This window comes from Haliotis rubra, unplaced genomic scaffold (genome assembly GCF_003918875.1).
Source record: "Haliotis rubra isolate DU_JTF1 unplaced genomic scaffold, ASM391887v1 Scf528, whole genome shotgun sequence".
NCBI classification, from domain to species: domain Eukaryota; kingdom Metazoa; phylum Mollusca; class Gastropoda; order Lepetellida; family Haliotidae; genus Haliotis; species Haliotis rubra.
This window is the reverse complement of record NW_025767222.1, coordinates 606,184-632,909: the sequence shown is the minus strand read 5'-3', so window position 1 is coordinate 632,909 and position 26,726 is coordinate 606,184. Positions and strand designations below refer to the sequence as shown.

Here is a 26,726-nt window from a genome sequence, read left to right as displayed (position 1 = left end):
TCAGCGTATTAATTGAAACAATTATTAAGGAATCAGCGAAGTTGAAACAAGCTTATTCCGTGAGTGAATGATGTTTTACGCAAAGTCATCGACGGACAAGTATATTTAGACAGTCATTGTAGCTATCACCAGTGATGATGATGGGACGGTAAAGGTGTTTCCGAATGGAAGTACATCATCTTATATAATATATTGTGTGAATGGAAGTACGTCATGTTATATAATATATTGTGTGAATTCTAGTTAAAGAGGTTTCATTGTGGAACGGATCCAGGATGCAGGATCCGCTACTGATGTAGTGTTGCTGATGTTTCTGTAACTAATGGCGTCTCCAACACTTATCATTTATAATATTGGTGGTTTTTAGAGTAGCCTGGCTTGTTGACATATTCGATTTGTTTCGTTCAATGCGAACGTGGACTGCGTAATCAGTTTTATGTCAACAAACAGTTGACACATTTTACAGACTGACCAAGGCGACTGTTTCAAATTGTACTGACCAAGGCGACTGTTTCAAACTGTACCGACTAAGGAGACTGTTTCAAATTGTACTGACCAAGGCGACTGTTTCAAACTGTACTGACCAAGGCGACTGTTTCAAACTGTATTCAGACCGAAGCCTCGCCGACAACTATGACGCTTACACCTTGACACATGAGCCTCAGGTGTTGTGTACAAATGGGAGATGTAGTCGGGCAGGTTTGACGTGAGCATTTAACGTCGACCTTTTAGTGTTTCGTCTCCTCCTTACTTCTCCAAACATTTGGATAACTCGCTGAACCCTGAAACACCAGGCATTCTTGCGTTGGTGTGAGTAAATATCCATCTACCGCTATTACTGTGAGTTGCTCAGGTTGTCTTTCTCTAATTTGTTCACCCCGCCATCTGGGCTGTTTACTGTTAAAGACAATAGGCAATATCGTCTTGTAGTTATAGTTTTATGCTTGTTGCACGTACACACGGCATGGTTGTGAATACAAACTTTAAGCTACGACAAGTACCGATAAAGTGATGTGCAATGTGTCTCCGGTACCTAGACAGACATAGGGGTGGTGCCTTAGCCCAGTGTTTAAGGCGTTCGCTCTCACCCTGGTTCGATACCCCACATCGGCACAGTTTTTAAAAGGATCCCTTGTGATAATTCTGGATCATTATAAAACCGGCGTAAAACCATACTCAGTCAGTTGATAGCCGTAGGGGTTGTGGGCTAGCACAGTGGTTAAGGCCTTTGCACTCAAGAGCACGGTGGCAGAGGCGTCTATGGCCCTCTGTGCTGAGTTTATCTTCCTTTGGCGCAAGAAACGTGGGTTCGAATCTCAGTTTCTTCATTGTTATGTATCAATGGTTGGCTGAACCATAAGTGGTGAACGTAAAACTTGCATCACAAGGGCTTTCCTTCACACATTGTTTTCTTACTGAAGTTTTGAAGCGTGAACCCGTTGACTTAAATCTATACACCGACTCTAACCTCAACATCGTTCACACCAACCTCGCCGCTCTCCATCACACTATATGTTACGTTAAACTCACTAACTCAATATGCAAGCATGTTTTTACATCACATAGTTTATACATATGTATGGTATAGATCAAATATGGAAATGACATTTCTGTTGCAGTTCCTACGTCATACTGTCCCCGACATCCGTTAGACCGGGTATGGATTTTGAGGTCAGTGCCAACATCCTTAAAGCCACCGGTAACGTCAATGTCAAGGCCACGTTTGTTAAGGGGATGCAATCCATCGCTTCTGCAAGCGGAGTTCTGGCTCAAGGTAGGTAACCGTTCAGAATAACCACAATTAACGTTAACTGTTAACTGGCCCGTTGTATTCTAACATCTTTTAACCTCTGTTGCTATACATATGGTATTTTAATCAAAATTTTATTTCATTTACAGGTCAGCCCCAAAGTATAACCATCAAGGTAAACAGAACCATTTTATAAATTGTATTTTCATATGTTTATACAGGTAGCGTTATTCATCATCAATAAATCAATCTCTAAAATGCCTATAGTATCAGTGGACAAACTGGTTCTGAGGATCTGGAACTTGGGTGACTGGTCACCATACCCTGACGGCGTGGGTGCCTGCTGGCTCCTTTAACCACAATTCAATATGATTCATTCTTGATGATGTACAGGCCATCATGATGCCACTTCGCTGTTGTTGTGGCGGTAGATTAGATTTGTTTGTTTTTTAACGCCACACTCCATATTCCAGCTATATGGCGGCGGTCTGTAAATAATCGAGTCTGAACCACACAATCCAGTGATCAACAGTATGATCATTGATCTACACAAGTGGGATACGATGAGCCTGACCACCCGATGCCGTTAGTCGCCTATTACGACAAGTATGGGTTGCTGAAGTTTAAATTCTAACCCGGATCTTCACCGGTCTGTGGCGTTAGACAACACTGCCTTAACTCATTCATTTACAAATATCTGTCTGTGTCATTTTATCGATTGGTTGGTAAGACATTACCAAATTTGATTATAGTTGTTCATTGTGAAAACATTTTTCTAATGTGTATCACAGTCGATTCTTAATATGATCAGATACCTAAAGATCTGAAAAGCGGAAGCTACAAACTGAAGGTTACAGGAAGTGGTGGTTTGACCTTCAGTAATGAGACGACGCTGGCCTTCAACCACAAGAGCATGTCCATCCTCATCCAGACGGACAAGGCCATGTACAAGCCTGGTCAAACAGGTCAGTCAGCAAGGCAAACAATGGTGTGGATCCTACTGTTTAACGTCCGGAAGAGTCCTGGAAAGTTCACCAAACGTCCGGGAGATAAATACTGCATTTTAGTGCGTTAACAATCTCATTAAAATCCGATCTTAGTTCTGACTAAATCTATACCACCATCTGAGGACATCCCATCACCTCAATGTTCAGAACCACCTTTCATTCCACCAATGAAAGCGTCGCCTATCAGATCGGGAAAGTGACGGACGGAAATCGTGTTACAGTAATGTAACCTCGGAAAGATAAACGCGAGGCATTTGAACAACAGTGAAGAGCTAGCTGTAGGGCGGATTTTGTCAAATCATCCACTATCTATTGCTTCTGTCGGGTATTCAGCTGAACAGAAGAGACTTGCCTGGACCTCCGAAGTAATGCTATAAAATATCCTATTAGACATTTTCACATTTTGAAAGTAAATTCGGGAACTTTGTCCAAATATGTTTTGAAGCACAGTTGTGGATGGAAGTGGCCAGTCATACGGGCTTCTCTCATTGTACCCATGTGGGGATTCGAACCCGGGTATTCGGCAAACGCTTTAACCACAAGGGTACCCCATCGCCCCCAAATACGCAGTGATACTGGGCATCGCTACCGAAGAACATGAGTGTAACGCTACCAGTAAATGAATAGTTCTTGTCTGTAATTTCGTTTTCGTTAATGGCGCCAGATTGCAATGCAATTTTAATTTGATTCTAAATGATTTGTTTCGGTAATTTCAGTAAATTTCCGGGCATTTGCCATGTTCCCCGACATGAAAGTGTACACCGGCGCCCTGGACATCGACATCTTCGTGAGTAACATCTAACACTTTATGTTATTTAAAGTTAAGCACGCACCGGTTTACCAGAAAATGTACTGAAATGCAATAATTCTTTGGACATAGATTTGAAAAAGGACCCCTTCCCCCTAAATAATTTACAAATATATAGAAGTTCTTTTCTGATAGTATCGGGGACATTGATTTTAATTCATGAAAATGCACGGTGTTTTGGTTTTTAGGACCCCAACTCCAACAAAATCAAGCAGTGGGTGGGGTTGAAGGACGCTAGCGGCGTCATCACCAACTACCTTCCCACCTCCAGCCAACCTGTACTCGGTGACTGGAAGATCAAGGTCACCGCGGGTGTAAGTGTTGCATGTTATACGTAGATGACACTTCACTGATAGAAAGCGTACACATATTTATTATTTATATATGCAGATACCTGTAATATTTATTACATGCATATTGTATAGGTGATAACTTGGTGATAAGTTCTAAATCTTATCTTTTACAGAGTATGACAGAGGAGAAAGTTTTCACAATCGCAGAATATGGTGAGTTTTATGTAACGGAACTGCTCGTAAATAACAAGCGGGTGACTTGGTGAGAATGAGTAAGTGGTTTACTCCGTGTTTACAATATTCGGCAACTCTATGTCGGGGGATAACGTATCAAAATCTTGTGGGGAATCGGACGTGGACCCCTCAGAGCAGTAATTATTCATGTGTTTAGAAGTCTGTAAATAATCGACTCTGGGCCAGACAATCCAGTGATCAACAGCATGAGCATCGATCTACGCAACTTATGTTTAGAAGTGCACGATACAACAATTAATGTCAGTGACTGAAAACTTTAAACATGATCTTGATATTGTTGGAATATTGCTAGAAGCGGCGTAAAGCAATACTCACTCACTCAATAGGGATCGGGTGACCAGGCTGCGTCATTTGACGCGTTGGTTGCCATGGTTCCACGATGCTGTGTATCAGTCACCGGTTTATCTGGTCCAGACTGGATTATTTTTTTCAACCCGCGACAAAGCGTGAACAGTGCTGAAATGCGGCTTCAAATACTATTCATCCAACCACTGGTGATCCATCTGCCATCGACAGGATAATCACGGAAAGCTTTCCTTTTTTCAGTTTTGCCTAAATTCGAGGTAACAGTGGAACTACCATCATATGCACTTGTCACTGACGATCACATCACCGCCACAGTCAAAGCCACGTGAGTGAAGGGTCTCCTTGCATTGGTGTACTTGAGGTTAAAAGTGATCAAATGTAGTGAGCGAGGCGCTCTAAATGTATCGTCACATCGGCAATATTTCAGCCATATAGTAACGAGAAAACTTGAGAAATGTCACTTGCAACATATAAGGTGTATTTTGGTTTTCGGTGTTCTGGTCATAACAGAACGACTTCATGTTTTGTTCATCAAGAAGGAATGTCAACCCAAACTGTGATTCTACTACAATTATATTCTTATTTTAGACTTACTCTCAAAGTACGCTTACGCTGTTTGATTCTTTCATCACGGATAACTACTTATTCAGGTACACCTATGGCAAGCCGGTGAAGGGAACAATCAACTTGCAGGCCAAGATGGAACAGTACTATAGGCCCTGGAATTATCATGGGGAGGAACCGATGGTCAAGAAGACAATGGCTGTGAGTGGTTATTCAGATATCCTGGAGGGGCAATTGTTGAAGCCAAAGAAACAACAATAATTTTAATGTAGGGGCGTTGTAGTCCTCGTATAAGCAGACAAAGTAAATAGAGTAGTGGAAGTTGTAGTGGTGGTGATAGTAGTAGCAGTAGTAGCAATAGTAATGGTAGTAGTAGTAGTCGTGGTGGTAGAAGTAGTAATAGTAGTAACAGTAGTAGTAGTAGTAGTAGTAGAAACAGTAATAGTAGTGGTGGTAGTAGTAGTAACAGTAGTAGTAGTAGTAGCAGTAGCAACAGTAGTAGTAGTGGTGGTAGTAGTAATAGTTATGGTGGTGGTAGGAGGAGGAGAAGTGGCAGTTGTAGTAGTAGTAATAGTGGTAGTAGCAGTAGCAGCAATAGTAGTAGTGGTGGTGGTACCACTAGTAGTAGTAGCAGTTGCAGTAGTAGTAGTATAGTTGCAGTAGTAGTAGTAGTAGTAGTAGCAGTAGTAGATGCATATTAGTCGTGCTAGTAGTACACGTGTATTGGTTCTGTTCTACTGGTCTACTGGTCGTAGTAGTGGTACGTGGGTATTGGTCACAGTAGTAGTGGTACGTGGGTATTGGTCACAGTAGTAGTGGTACGTGGGTATTGGTCACAGTAGTACGTGGTACACAGTAGTAGTGGTGTGTACGTGGGTATTGGTCACAGTAGTAGTGGTACGTGGGTATTGGTCATACAGTAGTGGTGGTACGTGGGTATTGGTCACAGTAGTAGTACGTGGGTGGGTATTGGTCACAGTAGTAGTGGTACGTGGGTATTGGTCACAGTAGTAGTGGTACGTGGGTATTGGCTCACAGTAGTAGTGGTACGTGGGTATTGGTCACAGTAGTAGTGGTACGTGGGTATTGGTCACAGTAGTAGTGGTACGTGGGTATTGGCCACAGTAGTAGTGGTACGTGGGTATTGGTCACAGTAGTAGTGGTAGTAGTGGTAGTATTGGTCACAGTAGTAGTGGTACGTATTGGTCATAGTAGTCACAATGACAGTAGTGGTACGTGGGTATTGGTCACAGTAGTAGTGGTACGTGGGTATTGGCCACAGTAGTAGTTGTCTCCATCGCATTCGTAGTAGTTGCTGTAGTTTGAACATTGGGTGACTGCGGAAATATCACCAGCTGTAGTAGTGTTTGTATAATGAGTGAGTGAGTGAGTTTATTTTTACGCCGCTTTTAGCTATATTCCAGCAATATCACGACGGGGAACACCAGTAATGGGCTTCACACATTTTACCCATGTGGGGAATCGAACCCGGGTCTTCTGCGTGACGAGCGAACGCTTTAACCACTGGGCTACCCAACCGCCCGTTTGTATAATGACCACATATAAAGTAGTTTTAGCAAATTATGTCGTCGGTTTAAAGTATTCCGGCTGATTCGTGACAATGTGTTCGTTTTATTGATCGCTGTCTCTATCCGGAGCATCATTTGCCTTTCCAGACTGATGGCGAGAGCAGGGTGACCCTCTCTCTTGCTGATATGAAGAAGGTTTTCCCTAATGGCCTCCAAAACCGGGAGATCAGGGTGAGCGCCAGTGTGACTGAGGAATTGACTGGGATAACTCTGAATGGAACCAGCAAGGTGAAGATCTACCAGTACGCCACCAAGCTGTCCTTCGCCCCATCGGATCCCAAGACCTTCAAACCCGGCCTCAAATACATCGCCTATGTGAGTTGAAACTCTCTGTGTCATGGAATAAAACTGCCGTTAAACTTTCCTGTTGATCTGCAAGATCAACAAAGGAATCCTTGTTTCAAGTAAACTTAATTTATGGAAACTTTTTATATATATTTCCTGATAAATGCGATATAACGTCATCACCCGTAACAAAGCTGATTGATAATATGAATCTTTCGATCACCGTGCCCCTTCTTGACCTATATGGTCATCGTCGTCTCAATTCCGCAGCTGCAAGTCCAGCAACAAGACGGCCGTCCAGTCCAGACAAGCACCCAGCGAGTGACTGTGAGCACTAGAGTGACCAGTCAGATCAAGGAGACGACCACTCAGGCCTTCTATTATCCCAGAACGACTTCCTTCACCATCCCGGACCAAACCTTCTCAGTGCCAGACACAGGACTGGTCCCAATTGAAGTCCAAGTCCCGTCCAACGCCAGCAGCGTCAGTCTCACTGTACGTATCACCATACCAGTGCATACCAGTACCATACCATAGCAGTCATATACCATACCATACATTGTACGTATGACCGTATCGGTACCATACCATAGCTACAATACTGTACCGTATGACAAGGCGATACAACACTGCTCATTTTTCTTTCGAGGTCCAAATGCAATATACAGATCCAAATGTTCAGTTGATTTAAACGTTTACCTAATGTGACCTGACGTGATAGTTTTCTTGCAGTAAATTGCTCAACAAACACATATCTATGTTCTCGGTTGTAGGTAAAGTATGGCAAGGTTTCGACCAGCAAGAGCATTGAGAAGAGCTATTCGCCGAGTGACAATTACATCCAGCTGCTCCTGAAATCTCAACAACTTACAGTAAGTATCTCACGTAATTGTCTCCAACTTACAGTAAACCGTCTCCAACAACTATAGTTCAAGACAAAAGAAGTACAAGGGACAAGTACGTTTACTCGGTGCACGACTTTCCTCTGGGAGAGACGCTGGTCACACCACACAGAAAATGACGATCCAATATAAACTAACGGTATTTTGACGTCGGTACGTTTTCCACGTGACCGAAAGCACTGACAGACTATTTCCACATTCCCGAAGAAACATGATATGTTACCTACAAATAGAAATCCATATTTTAAAAAAAGATTCCACACCAATTTGGCTTTGCTACGCCCAATGGAATCGACCTTTAATCTTCCACGTGACTTCACTCACGTATGCACCTTTGTAGGGCGAGGGAGGAGGCAACGTGTAAACGGCGCAGACTGTGTCGACAAAGTTGACATCAAAACATATTTGAAGAAATTGTAATGACAAAATGTGTTGGTGGTTTACAGGCCGGAAGCAATGTGAATTTCGACGTCAAGGTCACCGAATCCATCAGTAGGCTGGTCTACCAGGTATGTTGAATATAAAAAACACAAAAAGGATATCATGTTACAAGAAATCAAAAGTAAAAGAGATTTTGTTGAATTAAAGCTTTCTTCTGATCAAATTCTTTCTGTTTTCCCAGATGTTTATATTTATTCTAGGTCATGTCTCGTGGTTCTATCGTGGCCACTGGCACTATCAACCAAGCCAACCTCGCATCATTCTCCATCCCGGTAACATCCAAGATGGCGCCTAATGCCCGGATCATTGTGTATTACGTCAGGACAGATGGCGAAATTGTCACTGACAGTGTCAGCTTTGATGTGGACGGCGCGTTCGAGAACAAGGTATGCGTAGCAACAGTCCGGTATCAAGTTGATCTTGACATTAAGCAGATAACGGTAAATCCGGCATAAAGAACTGTGATTGTCAAAGTTATTCATTCAAACTGACTAAGGCCACTTACGAAATTAGAGTTACTCAGTTGTATTTTCCACTCCAGGTGGCTATCTCTATGGACAAGACATCTGCCCAGCCTGGTGACAGTGTCAATGTACAGGTCACCGCTGACCCTCAGTCCCTGGTCAACCTCCTGGCCGTAGACCAGAGCGTCCTCCTCCTCAAGTCCGGAAATGACATCACACAATCTGAGGTAGGTCAAGTTTGATCGACGACGGTCAAGGTTGACAAGGTTTCAGTTAATTTACACAATCTCAGGAAGGTCACGGTTAACCTGTTTCACACAATCTCAGGTAGGTCAAGGTCGAATGACGAGTTAACTGTTTCACACAATCTCAGATAGGTCATGGTTAACCTCGTTTCACTTGATTTACGCCATCTCAGGTAGGTCACGGTTAACCTGTTTCACACAATCTCACATAGGTCAAGGTTAACTTCGTTTCACTTGATTTACGCCATCTCAGGTAGGTCACGGTTAACCTGTTTCACACAATCTCACATAGGTCAAGGTTAACCTCTTTTCACTTGATTTACGCCATCTCAGGTAGGTCAGGGTTAACCTGTTTCACACAATCTCACATAGGTCAAGGTTAACCTCTTTTCACTTGATTTACGCCATCTCAGGTAGGTCACGGTTAACCTGTTTCACACAATCTCACATAGGTCAAGGTTAACTTCGTTTCACTTGATTTACGCCATCTCAGGTAGGTCACGGTTAACCTGTTTCACACAATCTCACATAGGTCAAGGTTAACCTCTTTTCACTTGATTTACGCCATCTCAGGTAGGTCACGGTTAACCTGTTTCACACAATCTCACATAGGTCAAGGTTAACCTCTTTTCACTTGATTTACGCCATCTCAGGTAGGTCACGGTTAACCTGTTTCACACAATCTCACATAGGTCAAGGTTAACCTCTTTTCACTTGATTTACGCCATCTCAGGTAGGTCAGGGTTAACCTGTTTCACACAATCTCACATAGGTCAAGGTTAACTTCGTTTCACTCGCCATCAGGTAGGTCACGGTTAACCTGTTTCACACAATCTCACATAGGTCAAGGTTAACTTCGTTTCACTTGATTTACGCCATCTCAGGTAGGTCACGGTTAACCTGTTTCACACAATCTCACATAGGTCAAGGTTAACCTCTTTTCACTTGATTTACGCCATCTCAGGTAGGTCACGGTTAACCTGTTTCACACAATCTCACATAGGTCAAGGTTAACTTCGTTTCACTTGATTTACGCCATCTCAGGTAGGTCACGGTTAACCTGTTTCACACAATCTCACATAGGTCAAGGTTAACCTCTTTTCACTTGATTTACGCCATCTCAGGTAGGTCACGGTTAACCTGTTTCACACAATCTCACATAGGTCAAGGTTAACCTCTTTTCACTTGATTTACGCCATCTCAGGTAGGTCACGGTTAACCTGTTTCACACAATCTCACATAGGTCAAGGTTAACCTCTTTTCACTTGATTTACGCCATCTCAGGTAGGTCACGGTTAACCTGTTTCACACAATCTCACATAGGTCAAGGTTAACTTCGTTTCACTTGATTTACGCCATCTCAGGTAGGTCACGGTTAACCTGTTTCACACAATCTCACATAGGTCAAGGTTAACCTCTTTTCACTTGATTTACGCCATCTCAGGTAGGTCACGGTTAACCTGTTTCACACAATCTCACATAGGTCAAGGTTAACCTCTTTTCACTTGATTTACGCCATCTCAGGTAGGTCACGGTTAACCTGTTTCACACAATCTCACATAGGTCAAGGTTAACCTCTTTCACTTGATTTACGCCATCTCAGGTAGGTCACGGTTAACCTGTTTCACACAATCTCACATAGGTCAAGGTTAACCTCTTTTCACTTGATTTACGCCATCTCAGGTAGGTCACGGTTAACCTGTTTCACACAATCTCACATAGGTCAAGGTTAACTTCGTTTCACTTGATTTACGCCATCTCAGGTAGGTCACGGTTAACCTGTTTCACACAATCTCACATAGGTCAAGGTTAACTTCGTTTCACTTGATTTACGCCATCTCAGGTAGGTCACGGTTAACCTGTTTCACACAATCTCACATAGGTCAAGGTTAACTTCGTTTCACTTGATTTACGCCATCTCAGGTAGGTCAGGGTTAACCTGTTTCACACAATCTCACATAGGTCAAGGTTAACTTCGTTTCACTTGATTTACGCCATCTCAGGTAGGTCAGGGTTAACCTGTTTCACACAATCTCACATAGGTCAAGGTTAACTTCGTTTCACTTGATTTACGCCATCTCAGGTAGGTCAGGGTTAACCTGTTTCACACAATCTCACATAGGTCAAGGTTAACTTCGTTTCACTCTGATTTACGCCATCTCAGGTAGGTCAGGGTTAACTTGTTTCACACAATCTCCACATAGGTCAAGGTTAACTTCTGTTTCACTTGATTTACGCCATCTCGGGTAGGTCACGGTTAACCTGTTTCACACAATCTCACATAGGTCAAAGGTTAACTTCACTTGATTTACGCCATCTCAGGTAGGTCCATTTACGCCATCAGGTAGGTCACGGTTAACCTGTTTCACACAATCTCACATAGGTCAGGGTTAACTTCGTTTCACTTGATTTACGCCATCTCAGGTAGGTCAGGGTTTACCTGTTTCACACAATCTCACATAGGTCAAGGTTAACTTCGTTTCACTTGATTTACGCCATCTCAGGTAGGTCACGGTTAACCTGTTTCACACAATCTCACATAGGTCAAGGTTAACTTCGTTTCACTTGATTCACGCCATCTCAGGTAGGTCAGGGTGTGGCCAGGTGTCACTCAGCACAATGAATCAAGATTCAAAAATGCAAACTCTTCATCCTGACCACGAGTGAATGTAATCTCGAATCACTATTTACAATTGATTTGTCAACAGGTTATCAGCGAACTGAAGTCATACGACACCATCAACAATGTAGGTGGAGGATTTGGACGCCCAATTCCACTTGGTGCTGTGGCTCGCCGCAAGAGGATGGCAATACCTTGGGGCGGATGGTGGGGATTCCCCACCTACTATGGCGGAAGTGACGCCACCCAGATCTTCAAGGTATGCAACCATTCAGTAATATCGTTATCAACCTCCTGGAACACACGAACACATCTGAAGAGCATTTTATTTTGACTGAAACCATTGTTTTGCGAAGATTATATATAAGATATAATCGCCTCACCAAATCTGCGTTGAATACGTTTGAGGAACACATTTAAGGCAGTGGCGTGTGGTCCTGTGCAAAACGCTCAGGTCAGAATCAGTTGAAGTTAAGCAACGTTGGGCGCGGAGAGTCCTTGCATGGGTGACCGTGGCATCTTGACTCATGAGAGTTTCGAGGACTTCAGTCCTGGCCCACAACGAAGCACACGTGATACATGTGGTCTCACCTTAGGCAAGTGAGTTTGTTCAAAATTGACCCTGTTCACCCAGCAGAAAATGGGTACCCGGTGAAATAAGTCGTGAGACTATTAACCTTCTAGCACCTAACAGGCAGCTTGGGTTATCCGGGGTAATAATGATCAGATATAAATATTCTCAGTATTATTATTTAAACCTAACCTCAGTGCCAGATTACTGCAGTTTGCACATTTTTCACAGGTCGTTCTTCATTTGTGTTCCCGCTTTTCAGTTTGAAAGAGTAAACCGTTATATTCAGTTTGATAGATTTGATACGTGGGTGTCAAGAAAATGGAATCGGGATTTTCTTGTTTCGTAGTTTCCAATTATCGAGACAGGTTACCATTTCAATGAATAAAGGATCAGTCTTCGGCTGTCATTTTCTAAACAGATGGAAGTTGAAAATTTGCCATGACTGGTAATCTAGTTCTTTCATTCCAGAACTCCGGCGTGGCCGTGATGACAGATGCTCTTGTGTACAAATACGTCAAGCCCTATTGTAAGTTGCATTCTTTTCTATATAGACGTATACAACATGTTGTACAAAACCGTTTTCATATAATCACCCGACACAGTTAAATTGAAATGCAATCAAATGACTTTCCCCAACACAACAATATGCGAATTATCAATAGAAATACTTATCCAATCGAGGCAGTAAGAAATTGCATCAAATTCTTAATTTTTTTCAATGTTATAGTACACCTCTTTTTGACAGGTCTTTTCGGTGAGAGTAAATCAGAAGGGGTCTTTATATAAAATGCGTACACGATTTGATGCTGCCTCGGGTTTTACACATACTCAGGATATACCGGCTGTCCTGACACATTTTGAAAGGCATTTTCGAAAAGGTGTATTTCTTATCTGAGCTAGCATAAACAATTAATAGGGATAAAAGTGGGCGATGTCCCATCACGTGACCCCTCACTTAATATAAGTAGGCCCTTATTTGATCGATGACCATGCTGTTGATCACTGGATTGTCTGGTCCTGACTCGATTATTTACAGACCGTCGCCATATAGCTGGAATATTGTTGATTGCGGCTCTAGACAACTAACCAAACCTTATTTGATATTGTTTAACCGGAACATTTGTTCATATTGATAATTGGTTGTGGATGACGTCAGATCCGGTGCGGTATTACGAGAAAGTGATGTCCGTCCAGCTTAAAGGGGTAGCGGTTAATCAAGCACCTGCTCTGAAGGAAGTTGAGAAAGTTCGGTCAGATTTTCCTGAAACTTGGCTGTGGACCAACAAAACCAGCGGGTATTTAACACACGGAATAGATATTCGTGATATCCTTGTCTCCGCCGGAGCTTCCCTGCTGCTCCTCATGTCCTCTGGCCATTGTGATCCACCATCTTCCGCTATGCTATATAGTACCGCAACTGTGATTGGCAATATGACAGAATACCTTCTTAGAAAATGCCCATAATAACCATGGGAAATCCTAAAACGAAGGTTGCGGTGGGGTAGCCTAGTGGTTAAAGCGTTGGCTCGTCACGCCGAAGGCCCCGGTTCGATTCCCGACATGGGCACAATGTGTTAAGCCCATTTCTGGTGTCCCCCGCCGTGATATTGCTGGAATATTGCTAAAAGCGGCGTAAAACTAAACTCAATCAGTCAGTCAGCCTAAAACGAAGTCTAAAAGTAGAAAATGATCATGTGACATTTTTTTCCATCTTTGTGAGATAACATACATTCTTCTAGCCAACTGACGGAATGGCTGTTTACTTTTATTTGCGTTTTCATGATGTCGGTTATCAAGGTTGAAGGCCGTAAAAACAAAGTAACCATAAATTCTTTGAGCAGGGAAGACTTTAGAAGCATTATTTCCCAACAATCAAAACGAGTAAGTGGTTAACAAACAGCGATGTTTACACCATCGTCACATCGGTTGATGCTAGTCAAACAGGTTGTTGAACATAGCTGGTGGTTAATTAAATCAGTTATTTGTAGAAACGTCAAGATACGTCATGAAATCACTATCCCTTGGCCTACTGTGTAACAAATGGACGACATGATGTTTCACCGATTTAGATACATTAGGTTACATTGCCCCTTTATAGCATTCTGTATTGGCCATACATTACAACATTTTACAGCACCTTAGCTACGTCACAAATATGTCGATCATTCTCAACAAGCATTTCATCTCGGTTGAATTTAACCGTGGCTTGCTAAAATAAACAATTTACTTCAAGTAACTATTTTGGCTTTCAACATTAGTATAGTATATAAGAAAACGTACAAGGCGTACATGTCCAAAGGAAATACAAACGGCAAAGTCGTTAAAAGAAAATTAGTGCTGATTGGTTGTGGACCTACAGAACCGTTGGGTGAATAGACGGATTGTAAGTTTACTCGCTCTTACTGCATTTGCCACATATTGGCACATCCCCGTGCTCACCAAGTCAAATAACAACTTCATATTTGATGATTAAGGCAGAATATATATCAATAATGTACCTTTTACTAGTTTTAGCGCTAAAGAAATACATTTAGAATAAATGGTTTAATCTAAAATAAGACACATAAATAAATAAATGAATAAATAAATAGAAATCATCATCACGTGATCTGCAGTTTTCGTGCGATGGTATCACGTGTGTAATCGAACTACTTCTTACTATATCAGTTCTAAAGTCCCAATTAAAGGCATGACTTTAAAGGTGACTACAATTGCCTTGGCTGTTATCAATTCTAGAGTTATATGTTTCAATAAGTTTCATAATCGAATTGTGTAAAAGTTTCAAATGATTAAATGTTCCATTTCTTCATACATCAACCTTACAAAACGTGGTAAATATAGATACTGCTTTCCGAAGAATATTAAACACGAGACAAATTGACAAGTTATTGGAGAAGCACAAATATCAATGGCACCAGTGATATATAATCGTTTGCATAGAACCACCATTCATATCATTGCATTACTGTCAACTCACCCCAGTTAGTGGCTCAGTCGTCTTTGGGCACCCCAGATATTCGTGGTTCGAATCTCGTTTTGCCCTGATTATATGTCTAGCGTTGACAGCCTTGCTCGTGGGTGACACTCAAGTGGTACTCTTTAAAGACCTGTTTAACTTCGGGCTTTACACCCATCTCCATCCGACCATCAAAATACATACCTGAAATACTGTTCAACCCAAGTCACTCACTCACTCACTCACTCACCCAACCCACCCACAAACACACCCACACTCACTCACTCACTCACCCACCCACAGACCCACCCACACACTTACCCACTCACTCACCGACCCACCCACACACTAGTGGGTAGAGTGTATTCCCAGAGAACTGAAGGTCCGTGATTCGATCCATGTCACTCACTCACTCACTCACTCGTTGTAGCTCCACCCATATATGAATCGATGTTTGGAGGTATGCCCAATATGGCGCATCATCAGGTTGGGCTGCCAACACAAAATCTGAAAGAGGTAGAAAAAATACGAAGTGATTTCCCAGAAACCTGGCTTTGGACTAACCTAACCACAAGGTACACCATGGTAGCTATCTGTTGCATATATGCTATGTGCTATACCACCCCCTGTGTCCTGTCACTTGCTCTCTCCTTTATAGTTAAGAAATGAAACAGCAATAATTTATTAACGATATGTTTTTCTTCAAGTCGTAAAGGCCAAATGTCCATTATGTTTCAAAGACCATATAGTGTAACACAACTATAACATACAGTATATAATTAATATCATGTACACGAACTTCAGTCGATGCTTTAAAAGTGTGAAACCGCGGGTGTGGCATACAGTAGTTAAAAACATATGATAGATAATAAAACAATTACTATGTATTAATCCCAGTAGAAAATAGAGTTGGTTTAACATTTGAAACCCATTTGGTTTCAACCTTTATCGCATTCTTTCGTAAATAATTACATTTTTTAGTTTGATTATTTGACTCCAGTTCATAACATATATAATACTTTCAATACTAAGTGTCATTTCATGACCTTTAAGAAACATTATGCACACATGTACATGGAAGCATATGTGAATTGTGTTTCAAGTGATTCTGTCAAGTCTTTAAGGTCTTTTAAGGCTTGGCATACGGAACTGTATAATAGTGATGGATATAGACCCACCTTCAATCCCCGCCCCATATTGCTTCTGGTCACATGGACATTGTCATTCATTTCATACATCAGTTGAATAAATAGAACAGTATAGTGTAAAAGCCATACCATTGTGACGAAATAAACGATTAAGGGACAGTGTCTGTGACGTTTGAAATTGTAAGTGTCCCAAACAGATACAGCAGGGCCCATACCAATGCCTGGGATGGTCCCTGGAGGCATTGCTGGGATGGGAGGTGGTGCCGGAACAGGAGGAGGTGCGATCAATACAAACCACGCACCACTCAAGATACGCAGTGACTTTCCAGAAACTTGGCTCTGGACCAACCATTCATCTGGGTATATGGCCACAGAGTTTGTTACATTCCTCGCCAGCTCTGCTTATCCTGCATGGTTGTCGCTGCTATGTGAAACGTGTAAAGCTGGAGGAAGACTGTTTCAAGGATACATTTTTTCTGTAACGTTTTAAGCAGATATGAGGCCTTTTATTCTCATACAGAGTCAAATAGGATTTTATGGAAGCTTCAACAATTGGCGATTGGGTATCGTAAATGAAGTGATTGTAATTTTGTTACAAATATCAATTTTGCTTTTTATGTAAATGTTACGTAGAGGATTTTTAAATGTTCAAATGAAAGTGGTATGAAACTATGTAATCTGTAAGGTTGTCATAATGAGTTTACTTCCCACGAAAGACGAGCAACCAACAATGATCACAGACAGGAGGCGGGCTTGATAGGCCACCAGACCTGCAGTTTTGGGGGACATCTTTTCACACAGTGATCATATATGGGGGCGCTGCATGTTCAGTGACCTTCTCCTGTGTATTTATGAAAATGATAAACACGAATATAATGCATAATTAACTGATTGATGCGCTACTTAATAAGTGTTGAATACGATATATTAGCGGTGTGTCGTATCAAACATGGATTTCAGAGGAAGAATCTACATCAATACGTAGCTAAATACAAGATTCAAGTTGTTTTTCCATAAAGTGGTATGTTTCAACACTAAATCACCGACTTGCCGGAAGCCGTTTATGCAATAAAAATGAACAAACGTTTGAAATGCCGTTGGTGCTGAAGTAATTAACTGAACCGAATATTAATCGGGTTGTAGTTTTTTACCAACAGTTGTCAGTGTTTGTACTTACCGTGTGCGTAAAGTCGCGAATATTTACAAAAAAGCCCCACATGACTTCTAAGAACCGTCAGACACAGTCGTAAACCACGAATAATCGCATGACCACTAGCTGTGTGGAGCATTCAGTCAATAACTCTTTGTATATGTTTTTACTTATCAAGCATGTATGTTCAGGGTATGATATACCTTGACTTGTGCCAACAGGTATTCCCAACGCTCTTTGTTCCAAGTCTGAAACCCGCGCCCGCCCCCACATATGATCCCTGATGATTTTCAAGTCACATGAAAATTGCCCGTTATTGCTGCCCCCCCAACTTCTACAAACCAACAGATGTTATCTCACACATAGAGGCATTTACTCTCTAGTACATTGTATGATGACCTCTGTCTGATGCAGCAGTGCATATTACCTACACCTTTGGTGGATGGAGTAGACCTGCTAGGGTTAATGGGATGGCCACCTCTACAGGGACAGGTTCGATTGACAAAAACCACACACCGCTCAAAGAAGTGGATAAGATACGCAGTGACTTTCCGGAAACTTGGCTCTGGACCAACCATTCTACTGGGTATATGACACTAGAGTTTGTTACATTCCACGCCAGCTCTGCTTATTTGCTCATGTTTGCCAGTGCTTTGTGTGAGATGTAATTAATTTGCTGATTCTGAGCTTGTAAAGCAGAGTCAAGATAAAAGTGTTTCTCCAAAGTTGTGAACACATGCATAGCCAATCAGCTTCAACTATTGACGATCTTGATCTGCCTCCGAATTATTAACTGAAGTAGCCCTACATCAAAAGCATCCCTAATATAATGATGTCACTATTTGTATTGTTAGGCCATCTATGTCTTTGCTTTGTGCGACTTGTAATGCAGAAGTGGCTTCAGGGAAGGTAAAAGGTTTCAAGGGAAAGTTGAGAACATAAATGTGAGGCCATTGTATCTTATGTATAGTCAAATAGAGTTTACGATTTTGCTTCATATGTAAAGGCAATTACTAAGGTCATAACGTTCATATAAAGGCTCTTAAATGTTCAAGTAAAAGTGCTCAGCTACTATAATAGGATTCTAAAACTGAGCGGTACCGAGAGCTACAAGAACAAGGGTACATGGATGTTGACAATTCTGTTAATTGATGTCTGTCATTAGCCTTGCTAAGAATAACTTCCTGTTCGGGAACCACCCTCTGCCCTCCATCCTCGCTGACTTGACTGACACATGTCATCGTATCCCAATTGCGTAGATTGATGTTCGTGATGTTTATCACTGGATTGTCTGGTCCAGACTCGATTATTTACAGACTGCCGCCATATAGCTGGAATATTGCTTGGTGCGGCGTTAAACAACAAACAAACAACAACAGACAAAAACCATATCACTCCTATACAATATAGGTAATTATTCCCCCAGAACACAACTGAAACCATTCTCCATGGTGTTACATATAAGGCGTAAGACAACCCAAGTCATGGACATAGTAATCAAGCGGATAAGGAGACTGAAATGGCAGCATTTTACATTTTGGGGAAGCTGTAAACTTTTATCGCCATTTACCTTTCTATTGAAATCACCTTATTTCAAGTATTGGTGAAGTATCAACATCTGTATAGTTGTCATGTTGAGTTTACTTGCCAGGACACGTGGGTAAGACTTCCGCCCGTATCCCCCCTACATTTTAACGATGAGAAAAATTCCCGTGAGTGGCATTTTCAGAAGTTGGATATGTCTTTCAGTATGTTTAGATATAATTAAAAAATACATGTTAAATCTCATCCTTATCAGATGAGGAATATATATTCAGGAGATATGATTTGACTAGAATGAAATCAGTAAGGGGGGATACGGGCGGAAGTCTTTCCATTACGACTACGAAGTACCAAATGAGTTCGGCATTCCCAGCAGGGACATAGAAAGTGTTACTCGCTTGTAAGCGGGGTACATTGAAAATAATAGAAGAGCGCTCAGCCTATCAGAAAACGACCTTCATGTGTGAGGCAAGATAAAATGTAATGTTCAGTCGCGTTCTCCGATGTATTTTGGTTTCAATCTTTAAAATTGATAAACAGGAATATAATGCAAAATACACTCATTGATACGCTACTAAATGTTTTTGCATTAGCTGTGTGTGTTACCAAGTATTGATTACAGAAGAAGTATCTGCAATGAAACGTCGCTTAATGCAATAAACAAGTTATTTTCAATAAAGCGTTCAGCACCACGTCATCCACTTGCTGAATGCCCTTTAAACCAAAAGGTAAACACACCAGACATTTAAAATGCCATTGGTGCTAAAGTAATAAATGAACCGAATATTAATTGGGTTGTAGGTTATAACAAACAATTGTCAATGATTGGTTTTACTGTGTACCTTAAGTGTTACTGAACCTAATTCGCGAATATTTACAAAGAACAAGGACTTCTAAGAACCGTCAGACACAGTATTTTTAAACCACGGATAATCACATAACCACTACCTGTGTGGATTATTCAGTCACTGATTATTTGTATCTGTGTTTACTTATCAAACATGCGTGTCCAGAGTACATAAATAGTGATTGATATACGTTGGCGTATTTTGCCAATATGTATTCCAAACGTCAAGCAAGTACGCCAATTTTTGCTTCAATTCCAAAACCCGCGCCCGTCTCTTCCTCTTGTGTAAATGTATGGCATCGTTGTTGACTTCAATTAACAAGAGAAATGTCGTTACTTTTATCCGTAGTTCGTACAAAACAAAACAAACGACCAACAGATGTTATCACATACCGGCATTTACTCTCTATTACATTGTATGATGGCCCCTGTCCAATGCTGCAGTGCCTGTTTACTATCCCAATGATGGCCATGGCTGGAGGGATGGGACCTGGTATGGTTAATGGGATGGGCACTGCTACAGGAACAGGAACAGGTGCGATCAATACAAACCACGCACCACTCAAGGAAGTGGAGAAGATACGCAGTGACTTTCCAGAAACTTGGCTCTGGACCAACCATTCCACTGGGTATATGGCACTGGAGTTTGTTACATTTCACGCCAGTTCTGCTTGTCTGTCCATCTTTGCCTTGCTTTGTGTGAGATGTAAGCTGATTCTGAACTGGTAAAACAGAGTCAAGTGAAAGTGTTTCTCAAAGTTGTGAACACATCTGAAGGTAATACGCTTCAACTATTGACGATTTCATTAGAAGGTTGAACTGAAGTGGCCCAAAGTCAAAGGCACCAATAATATATGTCACAATTTTATTGCAGCATAATACAAACTTGGTAGTAGACACATGAAAACTACATATGTGTAACCTTCAGTCAATAACTCCGTATGTCTCCGTTTCTACTGGTTAGGATTGTTACTTAAGCGTAGCTACTGAAAACATGTCAATAATGAAATAAATAATAAATAACCAAACTAAATAGTAACTTTAATATAAGTACACTTGTCTCAGTTTAATCAAGCATAGATCTATAAATGCTCAAAATGGCTTCTGGGTTTCTAACATAATCTGTCTTGGAACAGTATATGTGTCTGGTGATAAAGATATGGAAAAATCTAAACGAATAATTCACTTATGTCCGAATGAACCTTAGAGATATGCGATTCATTCTACGACTATGGATTCCCTTTCTCAAGCCCATTTCTGATGTCCCCCAAGATGACATCACGGGGATATTGCAAAAAGCGGTATAAAACCATAACCACTCACTTGTATATACTACTTGTTCACATTTTCAAGTGAATCAGCCCACAATATGGCTGGCGTTTCACCGTACATCCGTCTCTCATATGCGAATATAAAGACGTTTTCATATGAAATGATAGATTTATGGGCATCAACGCAACATCAGAATGAGGAAATTTCTTTCATGATATGGGATTTAGTGGTCTGTCAGATAATTATTCTGGAAGTGACGACTAACTTGATCGGATGGTTAGACTCACTAGCATGGCCAATCCACCCTATCCATATTGCCTGGATAAATGAAAATGACGTCAATTAGTGGGTTCTTCCAGACTTCATTACTTAAAGGCCGCCATCATACAGCTTGAATATTACCGAGTGTGGCCTTTAACAAGAAACAAACTCACATTCTTCTCCTACTTAGAAGAAGTGGATGAATACCCTGTTCTTTCTTGTTATGTTTGTCATATCACGACTGTTTTATTACAGAATATATGACAGGAATTGAGTGGTCCTTAATTGCTTTTAAGAAGTGTACATTGACTTTCCTTCAGCTTTAAGTAACATATTCACACATGTTATCATGCTGTAGATCCGCGCCCTGTCTTCATGGCTAGAAGACAATTTTCACGTATGGCTATGTTTGCTCGTGGATCTCCCCGTGTCATGGCCAAGAGCGCTCCGATCAGCAGATCGACACCAAAATTAGCAGAAGTTGAGAGAACAAGGGTTAACTTTCCAGAAACCTGGATGTGGACAAATAGCACTGTCGGGTAATTCAGAATGTCTCATGTAAAGCAGTAGTTTGAAAATAACACACTAACCCTTTATGTTGGATGTGCGTATCGTAGGATATTAATCTACCCGCATGTGTTCATGAAGACGCACGTTGCGATTACCAACTAATGGTCAAGGAACTAACATTTGTTCTCTTGGGAAGGTTTTTTTTTACAGGATCTCGTTCTTATTTCATATTCCATATTTCCATGTCCAAATGATGCAAATATTCATCCTTGCATGTAGCGAGATGACGTGGTGGAGGTTGATCATCTCCGTCAGTGGTTCAATGAGTCATGTTTGTGATTGAACACATCGAGCAGGTACATATACACCCCATTGGTTAGATCAGTTGTTACACTGGGAACATGTAACCCTCCTTTGTTTGACAACATAGTTATGCATGTGGATATTATTGGTGCAGTATGTTTATCAGTTTAGATATGAGGTTGGCTAAGCATGTCTATAAATGGCAAATATTCAACATAACTGATGGTGGTACAGGTGTCTCAGAATCACTATCAGAATTCATAATCCACCCACAAAGGGGGCGGTAGGGTGAAGTTACAGTGAGGTAAGTGTGTTGTGTTTTCTCACATAAGAATCAGAACATGACTGATGCATGTGTGTGTATTTTGTGTGTGTATTCAACTGGTGTGATGTATGTTTGAACTTTCAGAAGACCTTGCATAAAATCATGTTTCACAGTTGAAAATAGGACCTCGTTGTAAAAATGCGAGATATATTCCTTTTTAGATCCCTGCATACTTTGTGAGGCCCTACGCCCTCCATCGATATTGGAGTCCCTAGCAGGACATGCCATAGGATCAGGAGTTGGTATACCTCAGCCAGTTGCTGTACCTCAGACAACTGGGGCGTTGAAGGAAGTGGAACACATCAGAAGTGTTTTTCCTGAAACCTGGCTCTGGCAGAATCAGACTGTCAGGTACCACGCTCGCATCATGAGCCATCTGATCATTGTATTTGACATCAATATCTTGTCTGCCCTGCAGCATTCTTTGCCTTGCTCTTGTCAAAATAATTCGCCCCCAGAGTGCAGTGGGATGTAATATGGCGCCAAAGGAACTTCAACACACCTGAAGCGTAGTTTCCGACACCTCGTTTGTAGCAGTACTACCTATCGTATCCTACTGATCAATGTGAACATTCTATGTCACTGAAAACCTGTGTCACGTCTTACTGGCTAATGAATAGCCAACCGACACTAGACCTTGAAGTTCAACATCTGGACATTTGTATAATATGTTGACTAACAGATGCTTCAGTGTCTACGAAAGAAATATTGAGAGTCTTAAAAAATGTCACTGTCTGTATTTGCTCAGGACATGATATATTGCCCAAAGTGAAAAAACATGTACGATTCTTAGACTTTCGATTCTATTTCTCAAACCCATTTCTGATGTTCCCCGCCATGATATCACTGGAATACTGCTAAAAGCAGCATAAAACCATATCCACTCATTCATATACACCGCTAGTTGTTTTTTTTCAGGTGACTCAGCCAAATATGTGGCTTTTCTCAGTAAATTAGCCGTCTCTCATAAATGATTATGAAGAGGTTTATATATGTAATGATCCATTTATGGGCATCAAGACAACACCATACTGAGGAAAGATTTTTTTCATGATATAGGTTTTATTGTTCCGTCAAATATTCATTCAGTTAAAGGCGATTAACTGGATGGAAAGGTTGGGTTCATTGTAATAAAATTCCCGTAATGCAAATGACGTCAATCATCAGATATTTCCAGAAACGATCATTTATAGGGCGCCATCATGTAGCCCGAATATTGCAGAGTGTGGCTTCTAACAAGGAATAAACAAACCTTCTTCTTTGCATAATGTTTCCCTTCCGGCTTTTTTGATGTTATTTTAGGGATATTGTAACCATGGTAATATGAAAGAATCGCGCGGTTATTGCTTTTAAGAAGTACACGCTCCTTCTGCTTGAAGTAACGTATATACACATGTCATCATGCTTCAGTTAGACCCCGTTTCTATAGAAGAAGATTTAGAGCTAAGGCAAGGTTGGCATCACCTGGTGTAATGAGCAGATCGGCACCAAAATTAGCAGCAGTTGAGAGAATACGAGTTGACTTTCCAGAAACCTGGATGTGGACTAATGCCACTACTTGGTAATTAAGGATGTCTCACAGTCTTAATACTTTCTCCCCGGGTCCATGGTTTGAAATAGAGCTGACACATTAACGCTTTTTGGTGGGCGTACATTCTAGGTTAGTTTTTGTCATGACATACGTGACCATTAGATCCTATGGACGAGGAACTAACTTTTGTTCTCTTGGTCAGGTTCTTCTCTATCACTTCTTTGTTAGTTATGACATAGTCACATGTCCAAATGATAGTCCTGGATTGCTAGATTAGTTGTTACCATGGGTAACGCAGTGAATGTGTACTCCAGTGCAGGTACTGCAGTGTCTGTTTGTGAGAGGCTTACCACGCATAAATGATGTTACTTGTAAGATGAAAGGTTTTTGTCCAAGACGCTAGCGCACTGAAGGCATTTTCTGCATAAAAAGTAGAATAGAGTTCCGCTTTATGGCAGCTTTAACTATTTACGATTGAGTATCATAGAACGAGTGATTACAACTCTGTTGCAAATACCTTCATAATGTAATTCCAAGGAGAGTTAAAAAAAGTCACACTGTTCACCGAAATTATTCAAATATTAAAAGTACTGAAGTCACACGGTTCGTAATTTTATTCCAAACCGGCCAGATAAACTGTGACGTTGTCTTAACCCAAATGGGGGGATTTTCTTTTTAGGGAAGGTGTCAAAGGGAATTTCATCGTCACTTATAGGACATTTTTGTGTGTAAAATTTAATTTGTGTCCAGCATTGGTAAAATATTTAAATCTGTAAAGTTGCCATGTATTGTTTACATCCCACGAAACATGTGTAAATGGCTATGACGTTGTGCCATCACCTCCCACACCTTACATGCATCCCATATCTATTCAGTCTACTTCCCTACCGTACTTTCTGTTCAATCGTTGAAATTGATTAACAGGAATATAGTAGAAAACATCCTCATAGATACGCTTATTTCTATACAAGATCTGCGTTATCGGCGTGTTGTCAAGCATTGATACCAGTTTAAGAATCTACATTTGAAACGTCGCTTAATGCAATAACCAAGAAGTTCTTATCCATAGAGTTGTATGTTTCAGTACTAAGTCATCAACTTCAAGAATGCCAATTAAACCAACAGAAATGAAGACACGTTTGTTATGCATTGGTGCTAAAGTAATTAACCAAACCTAATATTAAATACGAATAGGGTTGTAGATTATGGGAAAACCATCAAGTGTCGATCTTTCTGGGTACCTAAAGTCTCCACTTACATCAAAGGACTTTTAAGAACCGTCAGATAAAGTTGCAAAACCACCAATAATCACATGACCACTACCTCTATGGAGCTTGTGCTAATGATTCTTTATACCTGGTTCTAATACTGTTGAACAGTTGTAGCCATACGTCAAAGGTATCACTAAATACGTCACAAATACGCAGTAAAGACGACTCTGTGAGTAAAGGATTTCGTAAATTATGCATTATATGAAAACAACATGTGTTCCATTTTCAGTCAATAACGCCTTCTGTCTTCGTTTACGTCTTCTGTCTATGTTTCTACCGGCCAGGGCCCTTATTCTCGAAACGTTCGTAGCCCTAAGAATTCGTAACTTTTATCGTAGCCAATGTGTTATAAATGGGCTTACGTAGTTCGTAGGGCTACGAACGTTTCGAGAATAGCTAGCCAGGATTAAGTTAAGTGTAACTGATGAAAACCTGCCAGTAATGGAGTAAACAAAAGCATCAATATAATTACAGTTCTATCAGTTTTAGCACACAATGATCTATAAGTGCTCACAATGCTTTCTAGGTTTGGAGGGGCGGTGGGGTAGCCTAGTGGTTAAAGCGTTGGCTCGTCACGCCGATGACCCGGGTTCGAATTCCCACATGGGTACATTGTGTGAAGCCCATTTCTGGTGTCCCCCGCCGTGATGTAGCTGGCATATTGCTAAAAGCGGCGTAAAACCAAACTCAGTCAGTCAGTATAGGTTCGGACAAAATCTGCATTATTCACGTCTTATAATGTAAGTGTGTCTGGTAATAAACCTGTGGCAAATCTAAATGAATGTAGCCTGAAATGCACCCGAAACATACGATTCTGTGAATTTCGATTACATTTCTCAAACCCATTTCTGATGTTCCCCGCCATGATATCACTGGAAAATCGCATAAAACCACCCTGTTCTTTCATGATATGTTAGCGATATCACAGCTGTATAACTAATGTGAAAGAATCATGGGTCCTTTAATTGCTTTTAGAAGAATACCCTCCTTCCGCTTGAAGTAACGTATGTACACATGTCATGCTCCAGTGAGACCCCGTTACGCGATGTTTATGAGAGAAGAGATGGCAATGTTTGCTTTTGCTGATGAACACAGCATATCGGCACCAAAATTAGCAGCAGTTGAGAGAACACGAGCTGACTTTCCAGAGACCTGGATGTGGACTAATGCCACTACTTGGTAATTAAGGATGTCTCACAGTCTTAATACTTTCTCCCCGGGTCCATGGTTTGAAATAGAGCTGACACATTAACGCTTTTTGGTGGGCTGCATCTTAGGTTAGTAACCTGCCCGCTTGTTGTCATGACACACGTAACCGTTAGCTCCTATCTTTTGATCTCTTGGGAAGGTTTCAGATTCTAGTTTTTATCACTTTTTGGTTTTTTTAACATAGTCACACGTCGAAATGACAGTCATGGATTGGGTAGATTAGTTGTTACCCTGGGATAACGCAGTGAATGTGTACCCCTGTTTTGTTTGACTACATAGAGAGGCTGTTGATTTATTT

General features: G+C 41.1%; 1 protein-coding gene across 1 annotated transcript in view; it reads left to right on the top strand.

Annotated features, from left to right (window-relative positions):
* Nucleotides 1-26,726, top strand: part of LOC124252874 (CD109 antigen-like) — an 84,724-nt gene that overhangs the window by 1,559 nt on the left and 56,439 nt on the right. Inside the window, 16 exon segments of the mRNA XM_046686547.1 lie at nt 1,620-1,774; nt 1,900-1,925; nt 2,562-2,715; nt 3,474-3,544; nt 3,754-3,879; nt 4,032-4,071; nt 4,660-4,744; nt 5,070-5,184; nt 6,660-6,887; nt 7,128-7,352; nt 7,631-7,729; nt 8,206-8,268; nt 8,401-8,586; nt 8,742-8,891; nt 11,618-11,788; nt 12,572-12,629. Coding sequence (XP_046542503.1) covers nt 1,620-1,774; nt 1,900-1,925; nt 2,562-2,715; nt 3,474-3,544; nt 3,754-3,879; nt 4,032-4,071; nt 4,660-4,744; nt 5,070-5,184; nt 6,660-6,887; nt 7,128-7,352; nt 7,631-7,729; nt 8,206-8,268; nt 8,401-8,586; nt 8,742-8,891; nt 11,618-11,788; nt 12,572-12,629 — 1,952 coding nt within the window.